Source organism: Sylvia atricapilla, chromosome 5 (genome assembly GCF_009819655.1).
Source record: "Sylvia atricapilla isolate bSylAtr1 chromosome 5, bSylAtr1.pri, whole genome shotgun sequence".
In the NCBI taxonomy this organism is placed as follows: Eukaryota; Metazoa; Chordata; class Aves; order Passeriformes; family Sylviidae; genus Sylvia; species Sylvia atricapilla.
The window spans coordinates 64,010,965-64,034,909 of NC_089144.1; the positions used below are offsets into that span (position 1 = coordinate 64,010,965).

At 42.3% G+C, this 23,945-nt stretch overlaps 1 protein-coding gene across 5 annotated transcripts in view; it reads left to right on the forward strand.

Annotated features, from left to right (window-relative positions):
* Positions 1 to 23,945, forward strand: part of TBXAS1 (thromboxane A synthase 1) — a 230,242-nt gene that overhangs the window by 148,162 nt on the left and 58,135 nt on the right. For 4 of the 5 annotated variants that reach the window (XM_066319778.1, XM_066319777.1, XM_066319780.1 and 1 more), the window contains one exon: positions 16,791 to 17,105. The exons of the other annotated variant lie outside the window; for it this stretch is intronic. In XM_066319778.1, the coding sequence (XP_066175875.1) occupies positions 16,791 to 17,105 (315 nt within the window). The remainder of the gene's footprint in view (positions 1 to 16,790; positions 17,106 to 23,945) is intronic. 5 annotated transcript variants of the gene reach the window in all.

The window sequence follows — 23,945 nt, forward strand, 5'->3', positions numbered from 1 at the left end:
AATAGTGTGCAGTATTCTTGCCTTTGTAGAAAACCAAGCAAAATTTGTTTGTGTTAGGAAGAATGTGGTGTCTGTTTAAAGTTACACACTCTATAGCAATATTAAATAATCTATTTTTATTGATTAATAAAGTCAGTAAAACAAAAGGATTGGTCTGGTCCTTTTGTTTTTTGAAGTCTATTGGAGGGATACTATGCTTTTGTTCTGCTGTTCTCACAGTCTGATCATCCTATTATCCGCTGCCTTTGTCAGGTCTAAGTGTGGATTTTCCAGAAAAGTAAATGTGTGTTTTAAAGATATAGAGGAAATTTGGGGCTAAATATGGACTTGAACACAGTTCTCAAACCTTTAGTTCTGCTGCTTTTAGCAGAAGGGTATAATTGCTCTAGAATATGTTAAAACCTTTGGAACATTAAATACGGTATCTGTGCTTGGGCAGCATGCAGTGATTCTGAGGCAAAAAAAATGAGTAGAATTATATTAAAAGGAATTTTAGTTATTCACCTTCTTTTAAAAGTCAAGCCATTTGCTTGTGGTTTAGATTGCTTTCCTTCCCACATTTGAAGAATTTTTTAAAAAATATTTATTTTATTTTTCTTAAAGATGTAATGACTTTTATAACTTTCTCAGGATTTCTGAAGTATTTAAACATAACGAAGCCACGAAGCCTTGAATGGAAATGAACTTGAAATCCCTATTACTTTTGGGCACTTGTTGAAGTTTCTTAATCACCCTGTTGTTATCCTTGCAAGGAGGAACTGCAGGCTTACCAAATGTGATCTTTGGGTTTCAGATCTGGGCTGAAGTGTCTGGCTGAGGTTCTTTCATCATGAAATGCAGCTCTGCAGTCTGTCTGCTCAAAAAAGATCAAGAACAGAATAGGTAACAAGAGTGGTGGCTTTCTTGCCTCCCCAAGGTGTGCAGGCAGAGTTTTGCATTGCTGCTGCATCTGTGCCAGTTCTATAGCTCAGAACACCTGTGAGCGCAGGGCTTTAGGAGCACTATGGCCACAAGAAGTTAGCAGATGTCTGCTTGGTTACCTGCTGCCAGCAAGCACCAGCAGGTCTGCTTGCTACTGCTCACCCTTTGCTCTAATGCACCGTTTTACTGTCCCCTTGGTCGTGGCTCAGAGTGCTCCATGGACTCTAGACAAGGAACAGGCAGATTGTATCTATTATTATATTCTAATATATATATAATGTGTGTGTTATCTGCCCCACTCCAGCAAACCCTGCAGCAACCCTAACAATATCATCTTTGTGATACTTTCTTTGACGCCTCCACCTCTCTCCACTCCCTTTTGGTCTTTCTCAACCCCAGCAGTGTATCTCCACTTCTTCAGGAGGTGACAGGAGTGATGTCCCTGTCTTCTATTTCACACATCCCTCCTCAGCTCCATTCTGGGGTTCAAAGTGCCCTCATGCACGTGAGCCATTTCCATGACTTCTTGGAGCAGTGCTCACGCAGAATCACAGAATCATTTAGATAATAAAAGACCTTTAAGTTCATTAAGTCCAGCCCATTAAACCAGCAATGTCAAGTCCACCAGTAAACCATGTCCACCAAGTGCCACATCTTCATGAGTTTTACATGCCTCCAGGGTTAATAATTGAACCCCTTCCCTGGGCAGCATATTCCAACAACTGACCACCCTTTTGGCAAAGAGATTTTTACTAATATCCAGTCAAAAACCTCCTTTGGCACAACTTGAGGCCATTTCCTCTTGTCCTATTACTTGTGAAAAAAGACCACCTCCCACCTAACTCCAACCTCCTTTCAGGTGGTTGTAGAGAGTGATAAGGTTCCCCTGAGCTTCCTTTTCTCCAGGCTAAATAACTCCAGCCCTCTCAGCTGCTCCTCACCACACTGGTGCTCTAGACCCTTCCCCAGCTCCAGTGCCCTTCTGTGGACATGCTCCAAGCACCTCAATGTCTTTCCTGTAGTGAGGGGCCCAAAACTGAATACAGCCCTCGAGGTGTGGCCTCAGCAGTGCCAAGTGCAGGGTTTGACCATGCTTCAGATTGCAAGAACATAGACTTGTCCTAATGGACCCAATTGAAGCACCGGGGTGTTCGTGGTGATTAATCTGGTCAAGTCTTTGCATATCCACAGTTGCCAAGAATGGTCTTGCAGATAGTACTAGGGAAAGGTGAGCATCTATGCAGGAAAAGTTAACTTCCCTTTCCAAGAGATGTGTGGTGGAGCTCCTTCAGAGGGCCTTCAAAAAAATTTTAAGTTTGGCCCTTTCTGGGCAGAACAGGGGATGTTCAGATGCTCCTTGTAGCAGCATTAATCCTCAGGAAGTCACTAAGCCAACAGGATGCCTTCAGAGGTGAAAGGAGGAAGGACTTAAATGCTTCTGTCAGTAAGTTTTGTGTGTATTTTCCTGCTGTTTTCACCAGCCAGTGTGGGAAGTGACAATGGACATTTGACTTTGCCCATCTACAGCACATGAGAAACATCTTTTATTTGAGAAGGGTGGGATCTGTAGCGCTGAAAAAAGGCCTTTTCATCTAGAGTGAAAATAAATAAGCTCACATGCTCAGTTGTTGGTAATGTCAAGGTTTTTAGTGACTTTTAAAAATTGTGTTTGCATGGTAAAATCAATCTCTTAAATAGTGTTTACTGAAAATCCATGTCAAAAGATAGCTTAAGGACTCTTCCAAATAATGTTTGCAGTAAAATCTCTCTGAAAAACTGGAAGAGGTAAGAATTGAAAAGCAAACCTGCCTTTTTCAAAGAAGCCACCCCCATCACTGAAGGAGAAATGAAAGGTCCTTTCTTCTTTTGGGTTTTTTTTTTCTTTTTCTTTTCTTTTTTCTTGTTTTTTCTTTTTTCTTTTTCTTTTATTTTATTTTTTCATTCTGGGTGCTGATTGCTGTGTCTATACCCTGTTTTTCCTCTTCTTGATGCTGAAGGGCACAGAGTGGTCACAGCTCTATTTTATGTGTCCCCTAAAATAAGGTGAGGAAGAGCTCATTGTGCGTTGAAGGTGGGATCCAGAGAAAACTGGCTTTTGTCACTGAGTTCTGTGGTGATTTGACCAGCAGAGGCAGAAAAGCAGAGGATAAAAAGCAAAAGAAATTATGTGGTTGCTCCTTGTAATGGCCTGGTCTCTTGCTTCTCCTCTGCAATGTAGACCTGGCCCAGCTCATCATGAATTTTTTGTTTTACCCTCCTTTCTGATGATGAAGAAACCCTGTACTTGCTTTCCAGAGCGAGGTTCAAACATTGCAAATCCTGTTTATGCCTGTGGTAATTCCCTGTAGGCAATAACGTCAGTGCTGGCCACTTGTCCCAGCCTGATCCTGTGCTAGTAATGAGTATTCGCAGCATGCATTTCAGTGTCTGATTAAATCTTTCTGAAAGGCCATCTGTTTGAGGAGGATGTGGCATTGGCTTTAATACTTTTTATACCTAGTACTCTATGCTGCTCTTTCATGACTTAGACATAAAGTGTGTCCCCTTGGTTAGCAACCTTCCTGATGCTCATCTCAGAGAGAATTGAATCAGGGCTCTTGCAACCTGGTGGGTCACTGTATATATTTGGGGAAATGGAGACTTTGTTGTGTTCAGGGCTTAGAAGAAGGTCTCTGTTCTCTGGAAAGGGAGCAAAGCACATCCAGCTGCCTTTCTTTTGTAGCACTCAGAGTAGAATCTGATGTGGTCATGTATCTGTTGGTACATGCCAAATCAGTAAGTAATCTGGCCTTTCTGCTGCATGTTTTCATATATGTGAAATCGCCAGCCTAGCAGTGTTACATCTCTCTTTCGGGCTCATCTTCTATAGGCTTGGAAGCACAGTTTCCCTTTGTGATTCTGTTGGCATAAAGCAGATCTTGCCCAGCCTATCTTTTCCTGCTTCCTGTCATTTGTTTTCTTTCATGGTATGGTCTCAGTATTCACCCCTTCAGATGAAAGGGAAAATTGTTACCCTGAGGTTGTGCACATTCCCTTTCTTTTGTAACTTGTCTCTTTTACTGTTCTTCATCTCTTCTTTATGTTACCCTTGCAGTGTGCTCCCACAAGTTTCTCAGAAAACTCTACTTGAGGTCTCTGAAAGCTTTTCCTTTTCCTGCTTCATCTGTGATCTGGGATTTTCAAACCAGCAAGCAAAAGGAATCTTGCCTTAAATTAAATGATCTGGAGATTAAGTTTCTGCACAGCAGAGTAGTGATCTTTAATGCCAAGGTGGGATATGAGATCTAATCTTTGTTTACACGGTCTTTTTTTGTTGTTGTCTTTACTTACTCTTGATCTCAATCTGCAAGGGGCCTATTCACTGGGATGGGAAATTTCATAAATTAATTTTACTTTGTTGTTCAGAGCAATAGCATGTTGGGGTAGTTTCCCATTACAGGCAGGCTTTCCTCTGACACCTGTAACTAGAGCATAGCATCTAAATTCTTAATTTAGAAAAAACCACAGATTTACTGACCTAACTGCAGTAACAGAGGTTTCCCTTTCTCTGTCAGTTTTAACAATTTCAGTTTTGTATTTCACATTTCATCTTTTTTTTTTTCCTTTTATATGTTGTTGGTTCACCATTCTTCCTTCCTGAGTCACTTCTAGAACTAGAAGGGGAGTTGCAGCGTTTATGGTATTAGTGGGTGATCTTTGAATTTGCCTCTTAGTCTCTCTGTGTCTCAGTTTGCCTACAGTGACCTCTCCCAGCCCCACACACTGCCTTCTTTTTGCAATACAGTATGACCTTTTCTGAAGCAGTTATGAAAAAGTTGTTCCATGATATTTCATTCTTGTTCAACCATCTTGTCCATCTTTTGGCGTGTTTTGATCTCTGGAGGTTTTTCCCTTGATCTGTCTTAGCTGTTGCCGACCACTTTGCACTCCTTTGATATCTCTCCCTTTTCTCTCGTGTCTGCTTACCTTAGCAGATCCATACTCCTACTTGTAAGAGGCACTGACAGTCCATCTTGCCAGCAGGAGAACCGTTTAGGTGGCCAGCATTTGGATGCCAAGTGCAGGAAGTCGCTTCTCTTTTTAACGTGGTGTCGAGTCAGTCTGACCATCTCCGTGCACAAAGGCAAGCAGATCCATTTGCTGGGGCAATTCTCTTCTTGCCACCGTGTCCAGGCTGCCCCAGGGGTTGCCTGTCCCTGCCTGTCCCCACATCTGTCCCAGCCTCCTGGAGCCAGCAGAGCCAGAGGCTTCCGCTAGACCCCGTCCACTCATGCCCGTATCTGGATTTTGAGGAGAGTTTAGTCTTATGTTGTTTTTATGGAAATCGACAGATTGTCACCGGTCACCTCGAGGAGAGGCTTGCTGAAATGTGCCCTCGATGTCACCTGGCTGTGAGGCAGCAATCCCTGCGTGGTGCTTTCCATGTCTGCCTTTTGTTAAGAGCAGCCTGAACGGTGGTGGGGATTCCTCTCCCTCCCCAAAATCCACCTGGAAATGCTGCATCGATGGCAGTCAGTGCTGCCTTGTCCTGGCTGCACAGCCTGTGAGTGTTCAGGGCTTTCTCCTCTTCCTTCACAGCATCTACCCTTCATTTTCCCCCCCGCTGGGATAAGCAAGCTATATCTAAGGGAGACAGAGACTAAAGGGGAGCTGAGCACCTCCTTTCTCTCTTCAACAGAAATTTACACTTTTTAATAATGTAATCTCAATTAAAAACATACCAATTAAAATGGGCTTTTTAGTAGCTCTCTGGGGAGAGGGAGCTATAATTCACATTAAAATGTAAAGCTTCAGAAGCAGGGAGAGCTAGGTGCATTGCAAGTGCCCGAATATTCAGTGATTTTAATTACAGTGGAAACTTGATAAATTGCTTTGTGCCACAATCCATTATTAACAGCTTAATGAATATCACTGCTGCCTCTTTTAAACTGCTCCGTGGTGAAAATGATTGTCAGTATTTTAGTTGTGAAGTCTGATTTTTTGGCATGCCTGTATATTTGCCCCTTAAAGAGAGAGAAGGTGGGTGAAAGTCTGCAGGCTTGGCTTTGGGGCTGGGTAGGTTCTGCTGGCTGCGGCATCCTGGGGGAGACAGGCAAGTGGGAGGCTGGAGCTTTGGTGTTGCACCACGATTGGCACTGGCCAGGGTTGAAATCTGCTCCGTGATGTTTATGAGCAACGTCTTGGAGCATGCAAAGACCCAAAGAGGGATCACCAGATATCCAGGCTACCTTTACACATGCATAATACACATCAAGGATAGAGGGCTGCCTGGTTGCGTGGGGTGTCTGCTCAAGGGTAAAGGAGAGCAGCAGTGTCACAGCCCCATGGTCAAACAGGCTGCTGCTGAGCTTATTTTGGAGCAAGCAAGGTGCCAGTTGATAGGAATTTTCCAGTTTTTAGCCAGCAACAAGCTGATTTGAGGCATGGAATTAGGCAAGTCCTTTTGGAATGCTGAAATGACACCAGTGATTGTGCTCAGCTTTGAAGAAGGATGAAACAGTTCTTTTTTTTTCTTGACAGTAATTATGGCTGTAATTGTGCTAATGTTATAATGTTACATATTTATATGTATATTTGTAGTAAAATGGTACCTTTCCCCCACTTTTCAAAGCAGCTTAATATTTCAAAGATAAAGATTATTAATGGGAATGACACTATTTTAGCTGCTAACAGCAGATATAGGGGGCTTATACTTGTGCCTCACTGAAGTGTTAAATGATAGGAATTTAGGAATTTAAACAGCCATGGTTTAGCTTCTGTGCAATTTATTATTTATTGTGGCTGTTCTGTCTTCCGTTGATTGGACCAAAGGGTCACAATCCCAAAGTGGGGTTACTGGCAGGTTTTGACAGGATCTGACTGAGCTGCAGGATAGATCTCAGAGAATGAGAAATGACTGGGAACTGCTCTTCTGATTCAGAGGGCCTATATGGGATAAACATGATTCTTCAGAATATTTGGGGGTTATTATTCTAATTACATTTTTCTGTAAAACAACAAGAATGTATTCACTTCCACCATCTCAGAAATGTTAGTGTTACTCATGATGATGTTAACTTGCACCCTGCCAATTACACAGAACCCTTCTGGGTCATTATATCGATAATTATCATTATATCGATAATTACACACAGGATTTTAATTTTTTTTTTTTGTGAAATATCTTTTGTTGACAGAGTAGTAATGATGCCTGTAAGTTCCTTAAGTATTGCTCAATCAGGGATATGTAAGATGTGGGAGGTGTCCTCATATTTTTGGGGAGAAAGACAGCTTGTATTTGGCGTGCTGTTAATGTTTCTATAGCTGTATTTTTAAATATTTTTTTTAGTTTGACTTTAGGAAGCATTCCAGGCTGTCATTTTTAATGCATCCGTGTACTGGCAGAGGACAAAGTGGCAAGCAGTAATATAAAATGCCATCTAATTTTTCTTTTGTTCTTTAATTCACGCACACGTGCTTCTTCTGTGTGTTTATCAGTGTGCACAAAATGCCTATATTTGCAAGATAATAGCTGTGTAAATATTAGAAAGTCATATTGAAACTCGGTGAAGGGAAGGAGAGCAGGGGGAGAATCCTTCCTGCTACGGAGGAGCCATCTATTGGATAAAACCCATAACTGAACCAAGCATCCATGAAACTGTGGAGGATAACACAGTTTGTTATTGGTCACTGGTTAGCTGAAAATAATCCTTTCCTTCCCGGTGCTTTCACCCACTGTGTTAGAAACCTGTATCCCTTCATGCTCACAAGTCATGAGAGTCAGATATAGGTGTGATTTATGTACTTTAGGTAAAAGCCAGTTTAATATAGCTGAAAATCCGGGATAAATCCTAATGAAGGGTGCAGGTGTGATCATGAATGGATAAGCTGGCAGTAGGATTGTCTGCCAGCAGTGGAGAGCAGTTGCTTGAAGAAGTGATAAAGATAATATTTTTTTCCCATATTGTTAATACAGAATATAAATAACATTTACTGCACAATTATTTTTTTTAGCAGTACATGCCATTTATGTCAGTCTGAAAACCATGATTAGTTTAGTTAAAGGAAAAAATTTTTTTAGTTTCTTGAAATTGCTTTAGGGCATCACAAAACTAAATAATGAGCTGTTCCTTCCCTCAAAACATTTTCAATCTATATGTTGTGTGATGCAGAAAGAAAGAGAGATGGGGAGAGATGAGGGAGGGCAGGATGTGAGCAGTAAATTCCCTGAATGGCCCTGGAATGTCCTGATGGCTCTTCAAAGTGAGCGGTGGGGCTTTGCAAGAATGTTAAAAGGAGCATATAGGGCGTGAAGAACAAAGAGTAAGAAAGAAATAATGAGATTCCTGTGCATTTTCTTCAATGTCGGATAACTACTAAAACAAGAAATCATTATCAATCAGGAATTACGTTTAAGGAAATAAAATTGTAATCCGTGGCAATTAGAAAGGAACAGAGGGCTGCCTGCAATAAGCAGCCTTTAGTCAGCAGTTTGAGTCAGCAGAGGGTCAAGCTTCTGAGTGTCAGACACTTAGCCTCAAGCACTCCCTTCCTGCATCCTCCCTTTCTCCTGCAAACAGCAGAGGGGAGGAGTGTCAGCTGGTTTAGTGGGAGGCCACATGAGCTTTGGGAGAGGAGGCATGCCTGCAGTGGGAAATAGGGTGGACAGCTTGCTGCTGCTTTGGGGCTGCCTGCCTGCTCCACATGCTGGCACGCGTGGCCCATGCTATTCTTCCTCCCCGTCACGCAGTTATTTCTTGTCTTTCCACACTGTGTGTTCTGATAACGTCACCTCCCCCTTGTGAAAAACGAGATTCACTTTTTTTGGTAGATTTTAAGAAATAGGTTTTAATAAACTATAAGACAATTAGGAGGTAAGGAAAAAGCAAAGTATGGTTGGTCGGGTGACTTGGCATTTAGCCAAGTCCACAAACTGCTATTTCACAGGCTTTCTTTAAATATCCTTTTTGTGGTATTAGTTTGTTGAATATTCATATTTTTCCATAAACTAGTTTCCATATTTTAGGGATTGTTTTGCATGGCCCCTCCTTGGGTCTGCCTTTTTAGAGCTGCGTGTTTCTTGGCTGTGTCTTCATTATCACCTCCAGATTGGGCTTTGGTCCGTGCTTTCTTCAGATGGGAGATGCTGATAGCTGGTGTATCAATAGCAGTGTTCTTTACATGTTCACTGGATGTTATCCCAGCCAAACAGACAGTCTATATCAATACTACCACTATGCCTAATTTTCTTTACTAATGGCTGAAAATAAAAACTTGTATCCTTACCACAAGGTAATTAATCATATAGCACACATCTTGCGAAAAGCCAACTTTATAATAGGCATTTATAACACCCTTTTAGGCACCAAAACACGTGTGGGGCAGGAGAAGCTCAGCTACCACACACACAAATCCAATATTTATTGTTTGCACTGTGTTAATGCCAGGAGTCGCTATCAGGGTGGTGTTACCCTAAATGTTTTGCAAATACAGAATGAGGAGGTTGCTGTCCACTGATATTTGCTGCCAATGTCTCTTGCTCACCACGATGCAGAGACTGGGAAAGCTGTCGCAAAGAAAGATGGGACTCTCCAGTCACTGAATTTTGGGCTGCTTTCTGATCCTTCCCCAAGTGTGTGTGTGTGACCGAGGGAAGGAGCTCTGCTCTTTGTGCTGTTGTGACCTGGGCTGACAACTGCCAGCCCAGTGTGGCAGAGCTGCTTGCTGCAAACTGCATGACACTTTTTTGCCTTAAACTGAATTTCATGGTGAAAAACTTAGTGCTTATATACCTGTGCCTGCTACTAGGGGGAAACTCCCCAGAGTCAGAGACAATGGCCAGTTGATAAGGGCTGTAAATAGACCTTGCTGCAGACAATCCCTTGATTTTACACTGAGCAGCTACAGGGAGTTTCCAGCTCTCAAGGCAAACTGTGGGTTTCTCTGTGGGCCCACACTGTTAATGAAATGACCAAATAGGGGTGTATCTCATTTCTTCCCACCCATAACTGTGGTACCTCTATATCCTTCATATCATCACTTCAGCCAAGTCTGGCTTTTGGCAAGAATCCTAAAACCAGTCTGCTCCTGAAAGAGTTGTAAACACCTATATTAATATTGTATCAACTACGTATAGGTCTGTTCTTTCTCTTCATCCACTGACAGTTAGATCTGAAATGCAAATTGATTTTCATCCCTGGTCTGTGTGGAGCCATCTGGAGAAGGAGGTTTCTGCCTTTCAAGATGTGAGCCCTCTAGTGCCACTTGCTGCAGTGTAAACTGAGGGGAGATGGGTCACTAACAAAATCTTGGTTTTAAGAATTCTCTCCAGCTTTATTTTCAGGTTGAATTAGGCTTAATCCCTCTGTATGCTACTAATGCTTTTACTTTAACTTTGAGTTTTGAAGGTCAGAAAGGGGAAAAAATTTTGTGGAAGAAACCACCAGTACCTGTGCACTCTTCTCCCTCGTGAATGGAGGCACTACTATGGGAAAATCATCCATTTTCCAGCAGTTTGGTTTTTATGTTATCAGCATGCTTTGTTAAAGATATATTTAATATATATATATACATACATATACACATTATAAACATGTACAGGCTGTGGAGTCGCAGCCATTGTGGATGTAGCTGGTGAAACCTAATGATTTACAATATCTCTGGTGACTCACTGGAGGAGGGGAAACCTCTGCAGTGACAGAAAAGGTCCAGCGCTGGGCTAGACTGCTTGGGAATGCTGTGGGAAGTCAGGGTTTGCTGCATTTTTAAGAACAGGTCAGACAAACAGCTGTCAGTGCTGGTTTGGCTGATGTTGCCTTGTGGCAAGGGGATGAAGCAGATAACTTGCTGAGTTCCTTCCAGGGCTCCTTCCCCTCTCTGATGATGCTTTTGCCTTAAACTCTTTGCGTCTGTGTGAATCTGCTTTTATCCTAGGTCTTAAACGGTTTTCTGAGATGATCATTAGCTTCTCTTCACGGTGTTTTATAAGATTTGATGTCTGTTATACCGATTTTACAGATGGAGAAGCTGCACCAGCTATAACTGTGCTTTACAGGCAAAAAAGAGGGTGCAGCTTAAGGCGTCTCAGCTTCTGTGGAAGGGCAGTGCTTTAACCAGTAAATCACATTGGCCACTTTGCAGGTTTAGTGGCAAACTCAGCCAATAAAATCCATATCATATTCTAATTCAGGCTTACTCTTGGCTTTATTTTTATCTTATTTTTATTATTTTTTAGAGGGACGTTGGTCACACACAGAAGATAGGTTGTGTTGCTATGTCTAACACTTTCTGTTGTCAGGTGCCTTCCTCTGTTTGCTGAAGAGCTCCTGGGGGCAGCTTTCATTTTGCCTTTTTGCAACGTCATTGTAGGGGCACATTACTTTCAAGTAGCAAGCAAAGCCATTGCTGTGGCTTCTGACATGAAATGCAGTGCTACTGAATGCTCACAGGGCTCTTTTACAGATGTGAGCTACTGTCAAAACCTTGCATCCAAGATTAGTGATAATAATATAAGAAAACAGCAAGTCCGAAGTCATACAAAATCTTCTCAGTTTGGGGTTTTATTGTAAGTGTTAAGGTCAGATCAGACTGGTAAAAGGGTACTCCACTTTCCAAATCAGCACCCAGTGATTTTTTCTTTTTTGCTTTAAATTGAGTCATTTTTAAAATGCAACTTATATTGCTTTGTAAGACCTGCTGGCCCTCAGACACTCGGCCCATTCACAATAAAAACATTGCAGTGTTTTCTTCTGCTGACATTAACAAATGCAAACAAAAGAGTTTTATCTGCCACACTGAGAAGTCTCCCAGCCCCTCCTGAGCAATGGCCATACCCTGCAGTCCAACAGAGCCCAGGTCCTTCCAGAGCTCAGCATCACCTGTGAGAGCATCACATCCTCAACCTTCAGACATACAAATTTGAGGGCCTCTCATTTGACTTGAGCTTCTGTGTTCAAGCATAAGGCAAAAGGACACTCTCTGGGATGTTTTTGGAATTGGATATAATGGCAGAGAACCTGGCTTTTTTGTGATGTTATTGAGAAACCAAATGAAGCCTGCAAGTGTTAGAGGTTGAATTCAATCCTTTCAAGGAAATTTGGCAGAATTATAGTTTTAGTGGGACTGTGTTTTGTGCTTCTTTTTCAAAAGGATCTGAGTAGCTACTGCAGTGCTTTACTAATAACTTCAGGGTGACACAGGTTTGTCTCACCTAAAAAGAGGGTTGCCAAATCAAGCTTATAAAAAGCTTCCTCGATAAACATTGACATAGCAGTGTTTGTACAGGTTTGCTGAAATAATATGGGATGTGAGCTTTCTACCTGATAGATAAGGTTTCTAAAAATCTATCTTTTTTTGAGTTTGAATCAGAGTATTTGAGAAAGACCAGGAGGGTCTGTACAGTATATTGTGATTGATGTTATGTTAGCAGCTTCACATTTGCATGACTTATTGAGCAAGTGCTTTACAGACTACCGACCAATTATGTAATTTATTTTGATTCCTTGATTCATCATAAAGTAGATTTTTGTGTTTCTGGGCTCTTTTGAACTCCAAATGCAGATTTGAACTATCAGAGTGCTATAAAAATTGAGTATAATTTTCAGAAAACATGCCTGAAATAAAAGCCATTAAGAACTACGATTCAGACTGATATATATATATTTGGTAGTTTTCCTTAAGTAATTTTTTACTTCAGCTTGCAGAGAAGTTGAACAGCTTAATCTCCCTACCAAAAGCATGCCCCAAGGGTCGGCTGGCTCCCCAAAGCACGGTGAATTTGGGGAAGGCCAACTGGGATGTCAGCCTTCGATATGCAACCACAGCTCTGTGTTTAGGGTGGGGAGAGCTGGAGACAGCCCCTGCCCGCCTCCTGTGAGAAAAGTGACTCTGCATCTCTGGTGTGAGGGGTCCATCCGTCTCCTGACAGCTGCAGCAGTGAGGAGCCGTGGTTTTAGAGGGGAGGTGGGTCCTGGTGTGCTCCTGTGTGCACAGCCACTGCTCCACACGGCCAGGCCATGAGCCTAATGAGAGGGGTGACATGGCCCAGAGCACTGGTGTCAGGAGATGTGCTGCAAGGTGTCTGTCTTGGGGAAGCTGTAAGCGGGGCTTGTCTTCTTATATATTTCAAAGGGGATGTCTGTGTCACCACCAAGTTAGACGTTCGCCCCGTCCCGCGCTGCCTTCAAATGATATATTTTTTGTTCAAATCGTAGCTTGCCATTCAATTATCATTGGCTTAATGACAGGGTCGGTGTTGTACAGGGGCAAATCAAGAGCCCATCACATTAGCACGCCATTCTTTTGTGAAAGGAATTTGTTTCTGAGGCCATTGTAATGTAACTATGCAAGTGTCAGAGGACAGGATGGAGGCTATTATGGGCTTCTGCTTTTTTGTGAGGAAAATCAAACAAATGTCCCTGATGGAAAAAGGAAACCAGCAGCTGGATGTGATGACCAAAGAATGGTTTTGTGCAGTGGCACTGTAAGTATTTGTAAGTGGTTGTAAGTAAGTGGTCTGTTGTCAAAATGAAAAAAAAAATGCCTTTTTTAGTAATTTTTTTCCTTCTGCTGTCAACTGAAGTGGAGAAATTCCCCCCTGTGAATTTTCATGAGATGCCTTTTCCTTATTTCCAGCACTTAACAATCCAATTATATTTGGGTTTTTGCTAGTATTTGCCTCCATTGCCATTGTCAGGTTTTGGAATGAGAGCAATTTTTCCATCCTGATGGTGCGGAAAAAAATATGTTTCATTATGACTTGTTATAACCCTGGAAATCTTTTCTCTCGCTTGGGCTGATGACGATTTTTTATGTGGCACTCTATACTGATGCCTAAAGTGAAGTAGAATGAAGCATAAGGAAGAGAAGCTTTGCTGAAATATCGCTCCTTCCACTGCGTAGAATAATCTTGGAAGAAAGCTTGCTTCTCTCTAATGTTATGCTTTTTTCCCCCCACTATTATTCAAGTTGTTTTTGCAAATGAATGTTGTTTTTGCAAGGTTTGTTTATGACGCCATTGCTCTTAGCAACCCCTGCTCACCTGTGAGCAAATGACACAGCACAGATCAGGTATCCAGTTGTTTCTGGATAGGATGACCTTAAAAGAAGACTCTGCAACAAGACGAGCTTTTAAATTCCTAACCAAATATATTATGTGAGTAATAAAAAGAGCTCCTCAAAATGGCCACAGAGGCATTTCAGAGCACATTCCTGGGAATATTCACTTGTGCTAGTATTCATTAAGTTTGCTTTCAGCAAAAATTCTCATGAATGAAATTTTGTTCAGTAGTCATTATGATTATTACTTTGCTATCACAGCAATAACCAGATGCTTTGTATAAGGCAAGGACCTGATTTTGTTTAAGGCTGGAGAAACATCTTACAGGGTCCCCAGAGAGTGTATTGTCTAAACATGAGACCAGGCTCGTCTAACAGCTCATGACTGTAAAGAGCAAACCCTTGGAGGGCAGTGGGTATGTTTACAAGAAAATTCACAGCTACAGAAGGATGGGTGTAGAACCATAGCAAATGTTACACCTTTCAAACTGCAGGAGCCACAGTGCTGCAATCCCACTGAAGAGGAATGTAATTATACATTTTTATGGTATAAAGGTGGTTTAGGTCATGGTGGCTAGTCTTGCAGATAAAGAGACTGTCTCTAAAGAAGCAGTTCATTAATACTTTGAACTGGTTTATCCACACAGTAATGAACACACTGGAACTGGACTCTCTTGGGGGAGGGGGTGGTGGTTTGTTTTTGGTGGTTGATGATTTTTGGGGTTTTGTTTTGTTTTGTTTTGTTTTGCTGTGTGTGGGAGGGTTTGGGTTTTGGTTATTTTTGTTTGCTTCGTTGTTGGTTGGTTAGCTAGTTTGGTTTGGTGGTGGTTTTTGTGGGTTGTTTGTTTGTTTGATGCCTTTTTTTTTTTTCTTTCTTTTTGTTGGTTGGTTGGTTTGTTGTTTTCTTGGTTTGGTTTTTTTAAATTTTAAAAAGGGCATAATACAAATTTATATACCAGGGAAATCCCTGAAGCACTGGCTATGCCAAAGAGTTGGACTCTGAGTTGTGTAATATGTGAACTCCCAGGGCGTGAATAAACTTTTCCTTCCTGGAAAAATAAAATGAGATTTTCAGCTATTCACAGCTGAAGTCTGCACGAGGTCTTGCTTCCTCCAATCCACAGGAACATAATGGAGCAGAGGTATCTTATGCTGCTGGGAACTGGGCCTAAGTCTAGGCACGAGGATGTGCTTTCAGAGCTGCAGCTCGTTTGCAGAGCACAATGTGGGTAACATTTTTTTGTGTGCCTTCTGGTGGAAAGGCACATCTCCTGTGCCTTGGAGGTGATTCAGTCTGACTGGTGAATATGTAGAGTCCTTCAGCAGGCAGTGACTGGCACTGGCTGCTCTCTGGAGCATTGATTTTTGGGTGTACCAGAGTGCAAGATGCTCATGGGTACAAGGTAGATAATGGAAAGGTTCTCTGGGGTGGAGAGAAGGAGCTGTTAAAGAGGCACTGTGCCAATCCCTTGTGTTATTCAAACCCCAAAATAACTGTTCCTCTCTGCCTGTAGATCGATCAGAACAGTTTGTTGGCAGCAGAGCTAAGCACAGGACATTGAGTATTTCTTCTGTTTTCTTGTCTCATTGCTCTCTTTTCCCATGTTGTGTGAAAAATAAATAACCGGATTAAGTTGTTTGACATTTATAATTAATTAGTTCTTCCTTACTCTTATCTTGTTTGCCTGTCCTTTTACTCTGGCCCTTCTTTTTTCTACTCTCTCTCAATCATCAGATCCAAGAAATCATTCAAATGATGTATTTTTAACAGATAAATTCAGTTTACAGCATATTCTTTTCTCTTGAAGAAAAGCTTGGTCTCTTCTTTTGTCCATCCCACTGCACAAGTTGTCATGTTCTGGCACTGCAGTCACTTCTAAGTCCTTGAGCTATCATGTATTCTGTTGGTATTTGAGGAATTGAAAATCAATCACACAGCCTTATGGCTTAGGTTCAGCACAATTCTATTATGCCCACTCTCAAAAGTCAATTCAAACCTTTTGGGTTATATTTCAAAGCCTAATCAAGCTTGCTGTCCGCACTGGTTTGGAGTCAGCTCACTCTTGGCCATAGGTCTGTTTATTAGAGCTTTTGTGTCAGAAACTAGTGTGAAAGAAAGCAGCTCCCTTAAAAACAGAATTATTCAGTGGGCATTTTGCAAAGACAAACCCCCAAACAGGTTTTGTTGTAGGGGAATGCTTGCTGTTTTAATATGATTCTGCTAATACATTTTTAATAAATTGATTAAAAAGCTATCTTGGTACAAGTGTTCATAACTGTACGTTCTTATAAAAAGATGTCCCAGTTTACTGAGATTAGTTTTCAACCCTGTCATGTTAAGCTGGTACAGAAAGTATTGTAGATGCAACCCTGAACTTAGATGGTGAGTTCCATGCTTTGGACCATATGAATACATGAGGATTGTGCATCCAAGCATGATTTGTGCTGCCTCCATCTGGCAGGTGCACATGGGGCCTGCACATACAGTGTCTATGTCAATCCCCTGACTCCCAGCGAGTGCCAAGAGCTCAGCCTAAGAATAAAAGAAGCTCTGTGTAGAGCTGGCCATTAGCAATCCTCTGTGAAGGACAGCTACATACCTGTTATGGACTGGGGCCAGATCAGTCTCCTCCCACTGGGAAGAAAGCAATGACAGGCTGTTACAGCACTTCCAGCTGATTTACAGGAACCTCCTTGTTCAGTGAAAAGCTGGTGGCCATTCTGTAGGAGCCAAGTGTAGCCTATAAACAGAAGTAGCTCTCTGCTTCCCTCCCCCATGGAAGGCATTGCTCTGTGACCACCTTTCACGTTCCTTGTCCCGCTGTGTTGTGCAGAGGCGCAGAGATTTTCTCCAGTGGATGCTCGACGCCTGTGACTCCGCCGACTCCCTGGCAGCCGGGTGCTCGGGTGTGCTGGGCCCATCTGCTGCTCCCAGACAGGATGAGGAGCCTCTGGCTGGCACAGCCCCATCTGAGAAGGCCCCGAAGGCACTGACAGAGGATGAGATAGCAGGCCAGGCTTTCCTCTTCCTGATCGCTGGCTATGAGACCACCACGAGCACGCTGTCCTTTGCCACCTACTTGCTGGCCACCCACCCAGAGTGCCAGGAGAAGGTGCTTCAGGAGGTCGATGAGTTCTCTGCAAAACACGTGAGTATGTTGTGCAGGTCTGGAGCTTTGTGCAGGGAGCAAGGCAATGTAAATGTATTAACACAAGAGATGCCTAGAAACTTTGTGTCGTAGTGAATGCTCAACCCTAAAACATTATTTTACATTATTGAAATCAGCCAGATGTTATCAGGCTCTAAAATGTCATATTTCTATTTTTCCTCTTGCACAAATGCTTCTATTGCTTTTGTGATCAATTTTATTTACTGATCTTTGTAGGAGCATAAACAGTGTTTTTACAAATCATAAACTTCCAAGCTTTGTTTTAAATGTTCATAATTTCTTTTTTATCTAGAAGGAGAATATATTTGTAAGCTTAAAAAAAATCATGGTATCTAATTCTCTTATACTGTGTTCAAATTACTTCTCCTTCACTATCTGTATTTGCCAAGGGCATTTTTATTTCCAGGAGCTGGAGTTATTTGCTTGTTTCGTTCATATATGGCAGGCCTGTTTGTTCCCTCATGTCTGGCGAGTTCAACTGACTTCCTTAAGGCCTGACAAGATGTGAAGGGGCAACTTGGTCTGGAGTATGGGCATTTTACTGGGTTGTGCTGGGGGTTGCACACAGAACCCCCTACTCTGCAACCCCAAGGAAAATATGGTTCATCTCCTCAGCAGTTCCTGAAAGCTGGCAGCCTAAGAAACCAAATGGAAATTGCTGGGAGAGGTATCCTACAGGATAGGTGTGTGATGTCATTCAGATCTCTCTGTTGATGGGAATGTGAAATAGTAAACATTTCAGTGAAAGCGTGTGGAAAGTTGAGCACAATCAGTCTGGCTGATTCCTTTAGGATATTCCGTGTAGGGAGTCCATGCACATGGCCATGTCTGCATGAACAGGTACTGTGCTCCTGTAGGCACAGATTCATTGTCCAGCAGAGCTGGTAGTCAGGGCTGTTGGGTATACACTCTGTGCACCTCAGGAGTTTGTTCTGTGGTAGTTAAAGTCTAGCTCTGTGTGTACCAAATTTCCCTTAGCAGTTGCTCTGCAAACCAAGAAGTTGGTTCCAGTTAAAGAAGCCCTTGCCATGAGCTTGTGTGAGCCAGTACAAGAAGTTCACCTGTGGGTGTGATTCTGATTCAAGCTGGAGAACTAAATGGACCCTGTCTTGTTTATGGTCTGACTGAGCTGCCACTCACTATTACTAATGTTTCAGTAATAATCAAATTCAAATACTTAATTCTTTACTTTCTTGGTTCACTATGAATATTTTTCTAGTATCAGCTTTTGCACTGTCTAGGAGAGGTTATGAAGCTAGGGACACTTGTGGCACAGAAATCAGTGCAGAGAGCTGGCACTTTAATTATTCTCTGCTCTCTAGGTGCCTCAACTCAAACTGGTATCCTCATCCCAAACAGTGCTGTCCTGTGTCATATATGGATTGGAAGTACCTTTCAAATAACTTCCCTGTACTTTATGAGTTGTCAGGTTTAGCTTTAGATGGTGCATATATGGCTGTGTGACCGAAGAGAAGAGAGGGAGAGAAGGATAATGATTCATCTGCAGCCCCTGATAACAGGAAATTTGTAGATCTGATCTGTGCAGCCCCATTCTTCAATTTTTTTTTTCTTTTTATAAAGAGTTTGTGATTTGGCAGGGGGGTGGAAGGGGGCAATACACTGTTCAAGGAGCCCATCCCAGAATAAGGAAAAGGGTGCAGCAGTTCAGGCCCCTTAGTGACTGCAATTAACTACTTTTAGCCTAGAAAATGAGATCTATGTGAACGGTTTGCAAGTTACGGGAGCAGAAGCTATTTTAGAACTGGGTATATATAGATGCTGTGTTCAGTTGTCATGCAAGAGAGAGGAAGGGAGGGGACACAGAAGCTACAGGCTCACAGTTAGTTATCAAGTCAGTTGCTAAGAAATTTGATTAGGTTATTGCTTTTACTCAATGCATCAGCTTTGCTCTTATCAAGGTGCTCTGCAGTCTTCAGAAAGAAAGGGCTTGAGAAGGCCAAAACATGGGGAATTGTTCAGTCAGATTGTTTTGACACGTGGTGGAAGACTGTTTTGATTTGCAGATATGAAACACAGCCAAATTTATACTCAGGTAATTATAACTACAAAATGCCCTCCACCATGTCCCCCTTCTGTCCTCCAGCCATTTCAGTTGCCTGATGCAGCATGTTTTATTGCCCTAATCTGTGGTGTGGAGCTGCAGTCTGATTTTACAGCAGCTGCTGTGTATCATCCCAGAGATGATTGTACTTTGGTGGTGGACCAAGTGATTTATATACTCATTTACCAAAGTTTATATAGACATGTGAGAGCCATCTGAGAAAAGGTGCTATCAATGACAGGCACAGTTCCAGCTTTTGGGCACACCAGTCAGAACTGCAAAGTATGGTCACCTTGTAATAGCCAGTAATGGAGCAATGTTGGTCAATCTGACACCACAGCAGTATTTTGGTGACTCTGGGTGTTTACTTGAGGACACCTCTTCCGATATTGTGGTTTTCATTTGTCTGTCTTGCACAGTGGGTAAATTGGGAGAACACAAAGGGGATGGAGAAAGCTGAGGCTGTGCTGTGTTAGAGATCCCCGGGCAGGCGTGGTGCAGGTTGCTGCAGTGTGGTGCAGAAATACAAAGCTAGGTGCAGGAAATGTGTAGTCCCAGTGCTGGGAAGAGACCCGAAGAAGAGAGCATGTTATCCTGCTCTGTTGTGTCCAGCCAAGTTTGAGAGCTGTCTTGGGAGATCTCACTGCCAACCTCCGCCACACAGCCTGAAAACACTGTGGAGATGGCACTTCCAGGCAAGTGTCCTCAGAAAATAGTGTCTGAGTGAGTCATGGGTTGTCATTTTTTTCTTTTTACCTCCACAACCATCCTCACCTGCTTGCTAAAGGACTTTTTAGGTCTTTTCTTGACTGATAGCTCAGTGTGGAGGCTTTATGTTGTCTCTTTCCCTCAAAGAGAGAAGAGGCACCTGGCCCATTTTAGAGTCTGGCAAGCAGGAGAAGCCTCTATCCTCAGTTACTGTAGAGGGCAGGACATTGCCCCCTCACCTCTGTCTGGGTCTTTAGGGTGTAGGGAAAGGGTGTTCAGAGCTTTTCATCTCTGGGGAAGCAGAGAGACAAAATACTGAGTGGTGACTCCTTGTCACCACACACTGCATCTTCCCATACTGCTTTTGAATCCCTGCGTGTGCTCCAGCTGTACTAGAAAAGACAAGCAGAATTCTTCTAACACACAAATAAAAATTCAAATTATAGAGACTTTGACCTGACCCTCTTCATATATCCTTTGGGAGTGTAGTGTGTGCCCTGTGAAGGGCAATCTGCTAAAAATAAGATGCACCTATTTGCTGCAAGCTTGTTGCTGGGTGTGCAGCTAGCTTTGATACCATGAAAGTAAAATAAACAAGATGAAAAGAGAGTTAAATATGAACTAGTGGGGGCAGGACGCCTACCTCTGTATCTGTATAAAATAATATTACTTTCTGCAGAGACCACAGATCTGGGACAGCAGAGAGGGGTCAGATCCTCAGATGGGTTAAACTGGTACGTGTTTGGTATTAGTACAAGAATGGTGATATGCATCAGCTGAGGAGCAAGCCTGTTACATACCAGTAAAGGGGAGCATGGGGAAAAAAAGAGAAAAGTTGCTATTTCAAGACCGGATTATTTTTACAGCATTTGTGGCTAACCATCCCTGAACTGTTAGAGGCTATACAGTTGTGAAAGAGATGCTTTTTATCCACATTCACCAAGAGAGAAAGAATGCACCCATGGTCTTCACCCTCTCCATTTCAGTCAAAAAATTATTCCCGTGCAGAGTTTTTAGAGAGCCCTTCACAAGACATATTTAAGAACAATTTTTGCAAGTGTGACTGATTATTTTATTGTAAAAGCAGTTTGATTTTTGTTTGTGTGTGTGTACTTAGCAAAATCATAGCATGCCTGGAGCACACATTCGTTTTGAGCAGATGAACACTTGCTTCTGAGTCCCACTGTGTGCTCTGAGCTGCTCTGTGTGTCATGTCCTAAACCACAGAGCTTAGGGCATGAAAAATTGCATCTTCCATGCTGGGGATTCCTGTAATGTGGGGCCTCTCTTTTTTACCTCTATTCCCATTTTAGCATTTAAATGTCTCTTTCCCCTTCCTTCTCCCTGTTCTCAAGCCTGAATCATTCACAATTATAATTATTTATTGTTGTTGTTTTACTGGACTGCTTAGTTTTAGACAGGAAGAGTAGTGGCACAAAACAGAGTGCAAAGATGTAGGTAATCAAGCTAACTTCTCATAAGAGGTTATTTGTTACCCTGAGGTGAAATGTGGTGAGTGGCTGTAGGAATGTGCTGCTCCTGATCTGTTGCAAAGTAAATACATCAGGTTAAACCCGTGAAACTAGGTCATTTTCTTGAGAGGGGAAAGCAAGCATGCTTGGGGCAGCTAAGGAGGGCAGAAGAGTTAGGAGAATGATCTCTGTCTCCATACAATAAAGAAATCCATACTTGATGGTGCAGAGCACAGAAAAGGCTGGAGCAAGAGCTCCCTGAATTCTAATCTCACCTTCAGGAATAATTTACTGCATATTCTCAGTAACAGACACCCAAGCCTTGCATTAACAAGCGGGTAGACTTGATCTACAAGTTTTGGGGATTCTTAGCTCATATCTGTACAAACCTGTTGTTGCTTAAAGCACCACAGGAAAAGTTGCATTGAGCACTAGAGGAGCTGAGATGTGTTGCTGCGCTGATATGTAAGGCTTCAGGACTGGTGAAGGACAGAGTAGCAGCTCACTACTCCTTGCTGCTGATGCCTAGGAATACTTTCAGGAGCCCTGACAAAGGTGAAGGAGAGCACAGGAGTCAGGAGAAGTAAATAAAAGTTGATACATGAAAGAGCAGCTATTACCATAAAACATTCGTTGGAGACTCCAAGACTGTGTTTTCCATTTTATTTTTAAAAATCTTTGTACTGCTCTTACTTACCACTGCTTGATATGACATTTAGAAACATCACTGTGAGGGCAATGAAGAGCAGGATAAGACACAGCATATCTCTACTCCATCAAATTCCCTAGACATGAGGAGTACCAGTGTAACAATTCAGTGCTGGTGTGACTTACCAACATTTGCACCTCTGTCTAGAGACTGTAAGGGTTAAAGAAACTTCCAAGTCCTGCCACACTCTCTCTCTAAATGGAGACTTGGAGATTTTTCTTTGATATAAAGACATCTTCTTGTTCCTATAAATACTTGGGGTTTTTATAGCTTTAGGGCCCAGGAATGTTTTCAATATGTTTAATTGAAAATGTTGACCAGACTGTTTCATCTGTATTCTTTCATGTCAAAAATACTGAATGATGCTACTCCAAAGTCATTGCACTCCATGGGTTTGTTTATGAAAAATACTGACTAATTCCTTTTTAACAGCAATGTGTATTGAGTTTTAAATAGGCCAGGTTGAACTGGACTGATGCATAAACACCTCGTTTACGGCTGATGATTTAGGTGCTGTAATTCATCAGATGCTGGGTGTGGCAGTTGCTCATCTGGAGTAATTGTCATCACTAACTTGAGTGGAATCGTGCTAAACTTTACACTGGCTTATGATTCTGTTCTTCACACTGAAAAGCTCCTTCACTAATACCTCTGCAATCTAATGGAAATGGCTTAGGGAAAAGAGATTTTGCCATTTCCAAACTTTCTTTTCCCATAAAATTTCTAGAGCAGAGCAGAGAGAGGTAGGACCATTTTTATGGTGTCTCTATGCCTGATTGAGTACTTTAGAGTTTTAAGCAGTCTATGCAGAGAGTCTCCTTGACGGTTTTCTTTGAGCATTAGTGAAAATGAGAGGTGAAAGTCAGAGAGATGTCACTGTCAGGGAATTACTACAACAATTTGCATGAGTTTGGTGCCTTTCATGCGGTATCTCAAGGCGCTGTGCTCTCAGAAGCTTGCAACTACAGAGCCTCAGCTTCACTAAGGAAATATTGCTGACAGTGAAGGCTTGCATTTATCAAGGGAGACTGAATTGTAAATAGTGTGCAGAAAAAAGCCTACAGAAGAAAGTTGCTGTTACACATGCATACACACACACATGCACAAGACATACAGAACCAGGAAGCGCAAACAATATTGTGTGTTGTTGCTGTTTATTCTCTTGAATGAAATGTCACTTTGATTTCTCTATTTGTTTAAGAAGGTGTTGCAGAGCCTCACATCATTTATGAATGTCAACTGTGAACAATCAGTTTTGTTTTAAACAGAGAGATGCTTTTAAACACGTAGGGACCGAGTACTGTTAGGTTGTATTTCTGCAGTTCTTCAAGCAGTTCCTCAGTGTCTGAAATCAGTTATTTATCTTAGTCCCATGGTGCTTCTGTACATACTGGTCAAAGGTTGCTAAGGTAGGAGAAGACAGTAAGCCTTTCTCTGAATTTCTCCTCTCCTGTAAGTATCTAGAATATACTGATTTGAAATGCAAGCTTTGGGCTGAAGAGACCCGAAGTCACTTCTCTTGGACAGAGGTTATTTGGACTTCCAATTCTTCTGGAATTTCTTGATTTCCAGCCACTTAAGCATCTTTTAGACTCGGGGCTTTGGTCTCTTTACCATCTTGAGCCTTTGCTGTATCAAGAGGGGTATCCTGAGAAAAGTCTTGAGTCCAAGCTTGCCAAGTGTTTGTCCACTTTTCCCCAAACCTTAGGCTCAGGTGCTGAGGGGAGGCACCAAGGTGGAAAAGCTTGCACTCAGTTTTCTCACTATGTGAGCCTCGGCACGTATCTCTTTGCACGCTTTGCTTTCCACCCCAGGCACCCTCCCAGCACCAGGCAGAGGAGTTGTCCTGGAGGCCTGTCTGGAATATC